The sequence below is a fragment of the Propithecus coquereli genome, unplaced genomic scaffold (genome assembly GCF_000956105.1).
Source record: "Propithecus coquereli isolate 6110/MARCELLA unplaced genomic scaffold, Pcoq_1.0 Scaffold229, whole genome shotgun sequence".
Taxonomy (NCBI): Eukaryota; Metazoa; Chordata; class Mammalia; order Primates; family Indriidae; genus Propithecus; species Propithecus coquereli.
Window position 1 is genome coordinate 749,640 of NW_012147830.1, and position 12,585 is coordinate 762,224.

Here is a 12,585-nt window from a genome sequence, read left to right on the forward strand (position 1 = left end):
TATTCTTTTGGATTGAGTATTTTTTTATGGTTTGATTTTTATCTTTTTTATTCATTCTTACTAGTTCTACTTTGTGGTTTGTTTAGGGCTTATAGTATAATCATTACTTGTTACAATTTATCTTCAAGTAATATATCACTTTACATATAAGAACCTTACAAATAAGTACTTCTGCTTCTCCTATTCCGGTCTTTGTGCTATTGTTGTCATATGTTTTACTTCTACATTTGTATAAACTCCAAAATCTATTGTTATTATTTTTATTTTAGTAAGTTATTTTCTAAAGCAGTGTTTCTCAATTTCAGTACAATTGACATTTTTGAGCCAGATAATTCTTCGTTGTTGGTGGCCACAGGAAAGGGGGTCGTGTGCATTGCAGGGTGTCTGGGAGCATCCCCAGCCTCTACCCTTTAGGTGCCAGTAGCACTGCCCCTCAGTCTTGAGAGTAAAAATGCCTCCTGTGGGCAAAACCACAATTCTAAAGTGATTTTTAAAAGAAGAATGTTTTTATACTTACTCACCTATTTGTCATTTCTGTGTGCTTCATTCTTGTGTGCAGATCTGGATTTCCATCTGGTGTCGTTTTCTTCTGCCTCATTCCTTTTACATTTCTTATGGTGCGAGTGGTAAATTCTTGTATTTGTGCATATGAAAATGTCTTTATTTTACCTTAACTTTTCAAAGGTATTTTTACTGGTTTCGAAATCTAGGTTGTTTTCTAGTTTTTTCCATCATCATTTTAAAGATGTTGCTCCACCGTCTTGGCCTGGTTTCCAGTGAGGAGTCTGCTGTCATTCATGTCCTTGTGCCCCCGCCCTCCCACCTTTGCTCCTGGTTTTTAGCAATTTGATTTTGATGTGCCTCAGTTAGGTTTTTTTCATGTTTCTCTAGCAGTTAGTTGAGCAAGTGTTTTTTCCCGTCCCTCTCTCCTATTTAAAGAGTCCGATTCCCTGTATAATCAGGCTGCTTGGAGTTATCCCACCACTTGCTAATACCATAGCTTTTTTGTCTCCAGTCTTTTTTTCTCTCTTTGTCTCATTTTGGATGGTTTCTGGGACACGGTTAAGTGATGTGCAAACAGTTTGATTCTCTGGAGCTGGGGCAGGGAGAGTCTCTGCGACTCCGGCACTTGCCGGCGCCGCTCTCCCGCGCCAGCGCTCTGCCTGTGAGCTCTCAGCTCCGTCTGCTCGCGCAGCCAGACACGGCCTCTGCCTGGGTTTTTCCTCCCTGGGCCACAGCCCGGACCGTTTCCCCAGGAGTGAGCTGGGCAGGCATCAGGCTCTGCCAGGGACCGTCAGCCTGTGCTTCTTATCGTCCAGTGTCTGAACACTTGTTGTTTTTGTTTTTTTTTTTCTGTTGTTGTTTTTTTTTTTTTTTCTGCCTTTTAAAAAAGTTGTTTGAGGCTTTTCATATATTTTTACATACTTCTCATATATGTTTCATGTATTTTCCCCAGTGTTATAGTTGTCAGTCTATTTTGGCCGGATGTGGAGGTTCTCCTTAATAACTCTTTATTGAATTAATGTGTAGGTATGGATTCATAATTTTGTATGGAAATCTGTTGTTTCCCATGTATCTTATTCCCCTCCTTCACTGCCATTTAAAAATAAACTCATTAGAAGAGGAGAGTGGAGGACAGCATGAGCGAAGCACAGCGTGTATGCCTCATTCTCTGCTCTTAGAGATTGGCTGGTACAAATTAGCTGGGCTCAGTTCACCTATTCTCAGTCTGTCTGAAGCCACGAAGAAAGAGACAGCACTGGGATAGGCAAAACAAAGTCGGGCTGGGTGTGGAGCCCACAAGCTGAGCAGACTTAGCACAGAAACATTCTTGCTTTGCAGGTTGTGTGTTGCAGCCCTGTCGGTGAATAACTTCTGTGACAACCGGGAAGCCCTGTACGGCGTGTTCGATGGTGACCGCAACGTGGAGGTGCCCTACCTTCTCCAGTGTACCATGAGTGACATTCTGGCTGAAGAGCTGCAAAAAACAAAAAATGAAGAAGAATACATGGTCAATACATTCATTGTTATGCAAAGGTAAAACTCAGAGCCCCTGCTATGTTTTCTTGTTCTTTGGGAGTTTGCACTCTGGTTAGAAAAGTAGGTGCCCAGTGATCTCCATGCCTGTTTTTGAATGTGGGTATCAAGGAGCATTCGGGCGAGTTTGATGTTACCTAAGCCCTGGGGCTGGGCTGGGCCTCAGTCGAGACATACTGGTGTTCAGACGACTTTGGAGAAGCCTGAGTCAATGCCAGGGATTTAGTTTCTCCGAGAACTGGACCGCACAGGTCTGTACTGATTCCAGATTTTCACCAGATTGTTTGCAATACCCTCCTTCTTCCAAAATCACATGAGCCCCAGAGGCTTTTTAGACCTTCCAGTAGGTGGACTGCTTTTTGAAATGTACTGTTTCTATTTGTTGACCCTTATGAAATACTGTCACTGGTTTGAGATAGTGCAAACCTGTGTGAAATTGAGATCGTCAGATTTTAGGCCAGGAGTTAGATCATTATTTATATGATGTCTTCCCCCTTATTAAATGTTCACACAGTGTTACCAGCAGAATCCTAGGCCATTGCCTGGAGCTTCCACTTGCAACAGAACTTTACAGGTCACTGTGAAAATTGTGGAATGTTTGTAATATAACACTTAGAGCTGAGAGTTAGAAGGATTCCCTCATTCAAAGAACTGTTCATTCATGACACCTTCATGGCTTTATAGGTTATAAAAGAAATGCCTATTTATAAATATTGTACTACAGACTCTCACTCATGTAGGACCCAGAAGTGACGAGTGTACTAGTGCTCCAAAAGTCATGGGAGCAGATGTTCTTCTCTCTTTCTCTCCCTGGATGATCTGCCGAGGAAGCAGCTTTGTAACGGGTGGAATAGTGTCTGCTGAGGATGCTGTTCAGAGCAGCCTTTGGAGTTGTACCTCGTCCTGGATGGTTCTCTCAAAGAGCTCAGCAGAGACAGGCCCAGTGTGGGTCCTTGCTGCTGGACTCCCTCTGTCTTTCAGATTCTCAGTGAGCACATACGATCAGCAATTGAACAGTGGTAATAGCTAATACGGAGGGAGCCCTTAATATGTACCAGTCAGTGTTCTAAATACCGTACGTGTCATAAATTTTTACCAGTTGGGTAATGCCGCTATTTTATTTTACTGGTGAGAAACTGAAGTGCAGAGAGATGAAGCAAAGTGCCCTAAGAGCCAGTCGTTGGTGCAGCCAGGATTTGACCTTGGGCAGTAAGACTCCAGAGAATGTTCTAACTACCGAGCACATCAGCTATCTGTTTTGATCACCTTCTTGTCCTAGAAGAAAAGCAAACATGTATCCACACGCAGACACAGGCACGTGCACACACACCACAGCACACACACATACACCCTTCGCAACTCCTAAGAGGTCTACTTTTTATGGACCCTCAAGCACTGGATAACATTTAAAAACTGAGAACCCCAAATTCTGTTTACTGGCTGTACTTTTTACAAATCATTGTGCCCATGAAAGGAAGAACATAGAGCTACCTCAGAAGGGTCTAGAGCCAAATCTGGTCCTGAACACTGGATGCTGGAGTTTAGAGACCCAAACTGTAGGCCCATCTCCAGGCTTTGGTAAGCCTCTTAGCTGCCCTGTGTGTTAATAGTGTACAGATGCGTGATGAGCTTCACGGTCCTTAGCGGACCCGTGTGCTCTCTGTGAGTGACCTTCTGAAGCATACACGTAGGCAGCCCTGGTCCTCATTGCTGCTCTTGCCACTTGCTTACCTTGGACCCCTGACCGGAGCTGACAGTACCCGAGGGTCAGCTTGTAAAAGCAGGGTGGCTGTTTTTCTTAACGTGTCACTCAGGCACAGCTGGGACCCAGGAGGTGTCAGCATCTGTGGGGCAGGTGATGGGAGCTCTTTGCTCCTTTTGATTTTCACAACTTGCAGGTGCTTCATGTATTCGGTAAGTCTATGGATTAATGTCATGAATGAAAGAATAAATCACAAGCCTTTGGTGTTTGATTACTAGAATGTCCTTTTTGTGAATTTTCTGGAATAGATAGTTCTGGTGCAGAAAGTCTTCATTGTATAGGGCAAGAACAAGAACAGTCTAATACTTAAAGGCTCATACCAGCAAATGTTCTTATAAAAGGGGAGGGGGTGGTCAGGTTATTCTGAGTGTCTGTCAGCGGGGGCAGTGTGTTCATACCTGTTGTTCTGTACATGGTCCCTTCAGTGTTCCTCTCCTGGGAGCAGAGGGAGCTGAGAGGTGGATGGTGGAAGCAGTAATCATTTTCTGCTGCCTTTGGAGTGTGCTGATAGGGCAGAGTGGGTGACAAGGGGTCGCTGGCTGGACACAGCAGTGCAGGGGCTCCTGTGGCTTCTAATGGTCAAGTGACACTGTCTCCCAGTTGTGAGCAGATGCTGCTCAGTGTGGGTGTTCGTGATGTCCGATTCCAGGGGCTCTTTTCCTCTGAGAAGCTGAGCAGGGTGTGCTCTGATGAAAGAGGCTGGGTCGAGTCCCAGGTTCCGCCTCCCTCCTGGCCCCGTCCCACGGTGCAGTCTTCCTGTGGAGTTAACAAAACCGGCGTGTGACGGGTTGCATTCGAGTTTTCACCCCCTTTCTTCCGGTTCCAGGAAACTTGGAACTGCTGGGCAGAAGCTTGGAGGTGCTGCTGTCCTTTGTCACATCAAGCATGACCCTGTGGACCCGGGAGGATCCTTCACCTTGACCTCTGCTAATGTGGGCAAGTGCCAAACAGTTCTCTGCCGAAATGGAAAGCCGCTGCCCCTGTCCAGATCTTACGTCATGAGCTGTGAAGAAGAACTCAAGAGAATTAAACAGCACAAGGCCATCATCACTGAGGTGAGGGAAGGGATCTTCCTCAGCGGGGCGGGGAGGAGAGGACCAGGGCATGGCAGAAACCAGCTAGCGAGCGTTTCCCTCCAAGGAATATTTTTGAAGTTGGTTTAAAATGAGAACTCCAAATCCATAATGTCACAAAGCAGACTCCTGGCATGGGATGTCTGAGGACATTGCACCGTGTAGAACAGGAGAGCACCGTGCCGAATGCTTCACAGGCATGACGCGCTGACCCCCGCGGCCACCGTGCGAGGGCGCTGGTTTAGTGGTTGCGGGCTCTGCCCGAAACTCAAACTGCTGGTTTTCATACCTTAGCTCTGCCACTTACAGGCTGTGACCTTTAAAACCTCTCTAAGCCTCAGTTTTCTCATCTCTAAAGTGGGAATGGCAGTGTATCTGCCTTATCTTAGAAGGCTGGTGTGACTGTAAACTAGAAGTGTCTGTGTTCACATCTCCTATGGAGTAATGCAGTGAGTGGTCGCCCCCACGGGCCATTTGGCCACGTAGGGAGACATTTTTGGTTATCATAGCCGGGGTGGAGAGTGCTACTGGCACGCAGTGGGTAGAAGCAGGGAAGCTGCTGAACACCCTACAATGCACAGGACAGTTCCCACAAAAAACTTATCTGGCCCAAAATGTCAATAGCGCTGCTGTTGAGAAACCCTGGAGTGAGTCTACATTTTGACAAGATCCATCACCAGCAAAACTTCTACAATGGCTGCCAGGAGTTCTCCTCCATTCACTAATTCACCATACAATGTCGATCACCTGCTGTGTCCTGAAAAAATGATGTGGGTTACATCAGTGATCCCCACAGATGCACACCTGCCTTCAAGGAGTTTCCAGTCTTGTGTTATTGATAAAACCCACAGAGCCACGTGTAGTTCACGGTAGACTCTGGTGAACGTTTCTAGTCCAGCAGAGAAAAAGACTGATTCTGGATGGCTTTGGTAAGAGTCATAAGAAAGAAAGATACAGAAGGGCTCACGATACACCATGGGATTCTGTGGAAATGAGTCTGTGTGGCAACTTTAGCTCTCCGCATAGTCTAGGAGCGGAGAGGGTTAGAGTGGACGCTGTCAGGGAGCAGGCAGTCTAATACTGTGCAGGAGGCATTGATAAATGCCCAGAGTTAGGCCAACATGATTGGAAGGTTAGTGATTTCTGCTACACAAGTGACTCACAGTGTGTACGTCAGACTTCTCGTTTTCTGTGTCGCTCCTCTTCACTTTTGTCTGCATCGCTGAATACTCAACAGTGAGGTTTTGTTTTGTTTCTTGAGGCACGCCCTGGAAGCACACACACAAACACACAAAACCATTGGTTCTAATGGACAGACATCTAAAGAAGAGAGCGGCACAGCAAGAGTAGTTTTTGCCAAAGTCCACGCTTGCGGGACAGATTGCACCAGTACAATCAAGGGAGTTTAAAATTGTGCTGGAAGCCCCATCTCACCAATTTTACTTCTAGGAAAGTGGCCTGCTTGTGAGTGTGGCGTGGCAAGGTTACATGAGGAGTCGGGAAAGGCCCCATAGAACAAGCAAGCACCTTGCAAAATCCCAAAGAAAGGAAGGTGGTAGGATTAGAAAGGAAGCAGGTATTCTCTGGAAGAAGTGCTTGCTCGTCCCAGACACACGGAAGTTGCATTTGTCGTAGCGGAGCTTTCTCTGAAAGGAGGTGTTAAGCCAGGTGCACACAGAGGCACGTGGTGGACCTGAGAACCCCAGGCTTGAGGAAGAAAGAACGGAGCAGGTACACAGGGGAAAAAATAAAAACCCAGGTCTCGTTGCTGGCAAATGGTCTGGAACTTTGGCTGCTGATTTAAAGGGCACAAGCCCAGCTGAATTAAAGCCAGTCGACTTTGCCTTCTCCATTTGTCACCAGGAAATGAAGTTCAAGGAAATCGTAAGAATAAGAATTGGCACTTCTCCTTTAGCATCTGCCTCTCCACACATGGACTTTCTTACCCAGCTAGTCACACCAGGATTTTCTCCACTATTTAAGCACTTTCGGTGTCTGTCCCCTTCAGGTCCCTTCCAGACCTTCAGACACAACTGCCACTCGTCGCTGTACTCTTGGAGAGGAGCATAAGATTTGGGGGCGTTATCTTGAAACGTACCTGCCTTGTGTGTCTTTGTTCAGGACTGGCTTATTTCAGAAAGGCTCTTCCTGGGTTTACAGGAGGAGCTACTCAACCACGCTCTAAATGGCTTGCTTTAGAGAAGTGGCAGAACACGCTACCTAGGGTGAACATGGTGCCACCAAAGCAAATAGCCGAAATCTTTTCCTTGTGTTCCGACTGCTGCTTACCTGCGCAGGCCCACTACCCCTGGGGTTTCTCATGAAGGGTACACGGTGACTGCTCACATCTTCCCTGTGTGGGCCACACAGCACTTCCCTGTGGTCCCCAGTCGGGTGGCCCAGAGGGAAGCTTCGCAGTTGCTCCAGGTGCTCTGTGTTAACTCTGTCTGGAAACCCTTCTTCTTCCAGGACGGCAAGGTGAACGGAGTGACTGAGTCCACGCGCATCCTGGGCTACACCTTCCTCCACCCCAGTGTGGTGCCTCGTCCCCATGTGCAGTCCGTGCTCCTCACCCCCCAGGACGAGTTCTTCATCCTGGGCAGTAAGGGGCTGTGGGACAGCCTGTCCGTCGAGGAGGCTGTGGAGGCCGTGCGCAACGTGCCCGATGCCCTGGCTGCTGCCAAGAAGCTGTGCACGCTGGCCCAGAGCTACGGCTGCCACGACAGCATCAGCGCTGTGGTGGTGCAGCTCAGTGTCACCGAGGACAGCTTCTGCTGCTGCGAGCTCAGCGCCGGCGGGAGCGTGCCACCACCCAGCCCGGGCATCTTCCCGCCCTCGGTCAACATGGTGATCAAGGACCGGCCCTCTGACGGGCTGGGCGTGCCATCCTCCAGCAGCGGCATGGCTTCGGAGATCAGCAGCGAGCTCTCCACTTCCGAGATGAGCAGCGAGGTAGGGTCCACGGCCTCCGATGAGCCCCCGTCGGGGGCCCTGAATGAGAGCAGCCCCGCCTGCCCCAGCGAGCAGCGCTGCATGCTCCACCCCGTCTGTCTGTCCAACTCCTTCCAGCGCCAGCTGTCCAGCGCCACGTTCTCCAGCGCCTTCTCCGACAACGGCCTTGACAGTGACGATGAAGAGCCCATTGAGGGTGTCTTCATCAACGGCAGCCGGGTGGAGGTGGAAGTGGACATCCACTGTAGCCGGGCCAAGGAGAAGGAGAAACAGCAGCACCTGCTTCAGGTGCCAGCCGAGGCCAGCGACGAGGGCATTGTCATCAGCGCCAACGAGGATGAGCTAGGCCTGCCCAGGAAGGCAGACTTTTCTGCTGTGGGGACCATCGGGCGCCGGAGGGCTAATGGCTCTGTGGCACCCCAGGAAAGGAGCCACAACGTGATAGAGGTGGCTACAGACGCACCTCTTCGCAAGCCGGGAGGCTATTTTGCTGCCCCAGCTCAGCCGGATCCTGATGATCAGTTTATCATCCCCCCGGAGCTAGAAGAGGAGGTCAAAGAAATCATGAAACATCACCAGGAACAGCAGCAGCAGCCCCAGCTACAGCAGCCCCAGCCACAGCGGCACTACCAGGCGGACCAGCTGCCGGACTACTACGATACACCGCTATGACCCTCTCTGGGCGCTGTTTACAAAATAAACTAACCGGGAAAGACTGAGTTGCAAGAGTCTCCCAGGCTCACGTTAAACCAGGGGTTTTACTCCATGTCCTTATCCCAGACACTGTCCCCAACTTGTCTTTGCAGCTAATCTGTAGGTTCTCTTTCTGTTGTTTATTTTTTTAAATACTGCTTTTCTTCTAGTGATGCTTTACCAATATGATTTACATTTGTTAACTTCTTCCCCTAACATATCAGATATGTAAAGACAAAGAAGAAAAGGTTTAATATATTACAGAGAAACAGTTAATGATAATGTAATATTTTTTAAAATGGCTTTTTGTTTGGAAGGCAGGGCAGGTTGCCATTGCTAAATGATTTATTAATATTGTAATTCTGTATTTCTTGGGGGGGGGAAGGCCTTTTTTTTTTGTCTTGAAAATGATAGACATTTGTAGAATATGGAGACTAACTCCTAGGAGTTGCTTTACTCTGTCAGGTGACTTAAGTCACTGGGATTCACTAATTTTCTCTGAGAGAACAGTTGATTGAGAAATTTCTATTGTAAATAGCTCAGTGTTGTATAGTGATGCTTAAAATGTTTTGTAGTCTTGGCACAAGGACACAGCCTAAATAACTGACTTTTCTCTTCCTCCCCTTTGAGGACCCCCCTGCCCACCCCCACCTCACAACACACCTGCCTTCATTGAATGAAGAGGCTGAGCAGCTGGGGGGTTCTGTCCAAAGGAGGCGGATCGTAGGCCGCGGGACAAGAACCTGCACACACAGGGCCCTGAACCTGTTTTCCTCCTCTCCTGTCCCCAGCCTCCTGACTCTGCAGACACTTTTAATTGTGTTCCTTACCGCTGCCACAGTCAGCATGATTGTATAGCGTTCCATTAGACCATTTACATACCCAGAGTTATATTAAAGCAGAATGCACAAATGGACATGTCATAATTTTTGTTATAATAAATACAAAATTTACAAGTATTGGACCCATCTGCTTTTGTCTCAGCAGCCAGATGTGTCTTGCAGATAATCACTCCAGCTTGGGTTTGGACTGAACGGATGGAATGTTGGGTATATCAGATACTTCTGACTTGGATATTTTTTAGAAGGGAAAAACACCCAACAAGTTAACCTACATTGAATGAGGTAGTGAAATTAACTTTATGGCTAGCGATAGAAATAGCTGATCTCACAGCCTTTGTAACTATTACTATCATGTAGGGTAGATGTTAAAAGGGGAATAGATAGAGGTTGCATAGAGGAGATCCCTGGAAAACTCCTACCTCCACAAAGCCAAGTTCATTTTCAGTTTTCCCAGGGCCCCATGGATCACATAAACAGGTTAATATTCCTTTTATTTAAACAGTAAAAAAATGAAGAGCCGGTTGGCTCACTCTGCAGCACTGGTGGAAATCATGTAGGCGCAGTGGGATGCATGTAAGATAGCCAGTATCCCTAACTGACCCAGCCATCTACAGTCTGGTCCTCCTGCCCGCACCTCACTCCCACCCTGTGCATGTGGACGATACCATTGGTTTTCATCTGGCATGGACCAACTTTCTACGTAGACCTGCATTCCTTTTTCGGGCCTGCCCTTGCGTGGTACCTGGCTAGTTCAGTGACTGGCAGTTCATAGTCTTACCTTGTAGACTTAGTCGTGGGCTCTCTGTCCCTCATGAGGCAGCCAGTGGACTGGCTTTGTTGTGGTAATGACCATATTTCATTTCCCTGTGGAGCTACTTGCACATGGTGCTCTTTGGAATTCGCTATGGAAGAAGAATCTGCTCATCTCAGCCCAGTGAGGGACCCAGTGACCAAGGGAGCTGAACTCCCCAAGTGCAAGCAGAGTGCTCTGTCTTAGACTGGAAGCCGAACCGTCTTGGGACCCCTGCCCCAGCTGCACTCACCGGCCCTGCTCGCCTTCCTCTGTGTGCCCCACTCCATGTGGGTCAGAGCAGGCCGGCGGCTCTGGGCTTTCACACCAGTGCCTAATTCCCCCCCAGAAGCAACTTCCTCAGTTCTTAAATTCCTCTCTGGGCAGGGTTCAGCTGTCACCATGGGTGGCACTGACGCAGCCCATCAGTGTGGATATCCCCTACTGCAGCCCTCCCAGGGGGCAGAACCCGGGTGTGGTCATCAGAGGTAACCATTGCTTCGGAGATTCCTTAACGGTCCTGCAGCTCCTGTGCCAGGGGCAGCCCCTGGGACTGAGAAGGTCTCATGCAGAGACTTGCCTCATTTCCCAACTCTTACCTCTGATATGGGAAAAAGGGAACTGAGACTTGGTGTTTCCCTAAGTCCCCCAGCGCAGGCAGTGCTTGCTGCTATGTTTAGTACGTCACTGAGTCCCCTTGTGCACATGCTGCGTATAAGCTACTGTGGAGATTCAAGATGAGACTTTGCCCTTGGGAGCTTGTGGGAAATAGGGCGTGAAGACGGGACGATAATTCAGTGAAGCACATGGTGAGTGACCGAAGAGGCACAGACTTACTAACAGGTCTCCACGCTCTTGCCTACGAGCCTCTCCAGTTATTTTCTGAGGCGTTTCTTTTCATTTCTGCTTGACAAAATAACACCTAATAGTAAGGGAGAGCTGCTTATACAACTGTAAAGTGCTTTTTGAATATTACAGTGCTTAATATTTGAAGATCCCTGAAGCCATGGTATCTGCAGGGTAAGTGTCAGGGCGAAGGGCACGCCCGCCTGCTGTGTTCCTGCTTCCTGCTGGGACGTCCGATAATTGGGAGGGGGCGGGGCAGAGGGAGGAGGAAGAGCAGACGCTGGGAAGCCCTGGCGAGGCTACAGCCTTGCGAGCAGGGTAAACGCTCCCGACCCAGCTTTTAGAAGTTGGTTGGTGTCGGGTCGGCCGCGTGCTGCCCTGTGCGTGCCCTCAAGCCTCCTGCGCTCGCCGGCCGCTCCCCATTACCGGCTTGGACCGGGCACACCCCGGGCCGGCGTCGGGAGACCCAGCCCGTCCGACCGGGTTTCTCTTGATGGCTTTTGACTCAGCGCCACCTGCTGGTGAGTTAGACTTTGTGTGGAAATGGGCTTAACTCCTGTTCGTTCTTTATCCTTCCTCCACTCTCCAAGAAGAAACAAAGCTTAGGAAGTTTCCTATTACTGTATTTTCCTAGACGCGTGATGGAAAGCAGTCATAACTGCGCCACTATTAAGTACAGCGGAGAAGCTGTGTTGCATCGTATGGTATTTATTGCACCTGTGGCGGTTTCTGCTTTGCAAGGTGGTGTAACTGATGACAGCTGATTGGTTCCTGTGATAGGTGCTGTTTTTCCATGGGAAGCTGACATGCAGAAATATTGAGATGTATAACCAGAATCATACAGCTTTGCTGGGAGAGAGGTCTATCCAATGTCCATTCAATTCCCAATTCCCCATTATCCATGGTTAAAAAGCAAAGCAAAACAAAAAGCATCTGTTGTATGTTTTGAACCTGAGAGTCCACTCCCTGCTGGCATAGGGCCCAATGGGGAGGAAAAAAGAATTCCCATTTGATCGTGTGAACATTCATTAAAGGGTATTTTGAATTCGTCCTTGACACATATCAGAAGATAGAATTTCTATAAAGTGTGGGGTTGTGGGACCTGCCCTACCTACCTCTACAGAGATCAAATCGGGTAATGTATTTAAAATAATTTGTAAATAGTAGAGCTTTATTTATGTGTAAGTGTTGTTGTCATTGCTATAAATTAAGAACTAAGGGCAGTCTGAATGAAAATAATTAGGAACACAGCAGAAGTACCTTTATTAAGGTGGGTGAGGTAGCGCACACCTGTAGTCCCAGCTATTCGGGAGGCCGAGGCAGGAGGATTGCTTGAGCCCAGGGGTTCAAGTCCACATAGTGAGACCCTGTCTCTTTAAAAAAAAAAAAAAAATGTACCTTTTCAAACAGAGAAAGAGAAACATCTACTGGAATTGTTATAGGAGGAAAAGATACGGTAATGGTAGAGAAAATAGGCTTTTCTCATTTCTTGCCATTTCATTTTTCTTTCAACGCATCCCTCAACTCACTATGCAAATTCGTCTGTGGAAACTTTGTTTTATTTCACTATTGTCATTCATCTGTCATGAA

At 48.0% G+C, this 12,585-nt stretch overlaps 1 protein-coding gene across 1 annotated transcript in view; it reads left to right on the plus strand.

The window, feature by feature from the left end:
• PHLPP1 (PH domain and leucine rich repeat protein phosphatase 1) overlaps positions 1–9,476 on the plus strand; it is a 217,406-nt gene extending 207,930 nt beyond the window's left edge. The window contains exons 15-17 of the mRNA XM_012645288.1: positions 1,843–2,037; positions 4,626–4,854; positions 7,342–9,476. Of these exons, the coding sequence (XP_012500742.1) occupies positions 1,843–2,037; positions 4,626–4,854; positions 7,342–8,496 (1,579 nt within the window). The 3' untranslated portion in view covers positions 8,497–9,476. The remainder of the gene's footprint in view (positions 1–1,842; positions 2,038–4,625; positions 4,855–7,341) is intronic.
• The last annotated feature ends 3,109 nt before the right edge of the window (positions 9,477–12,585 follow it).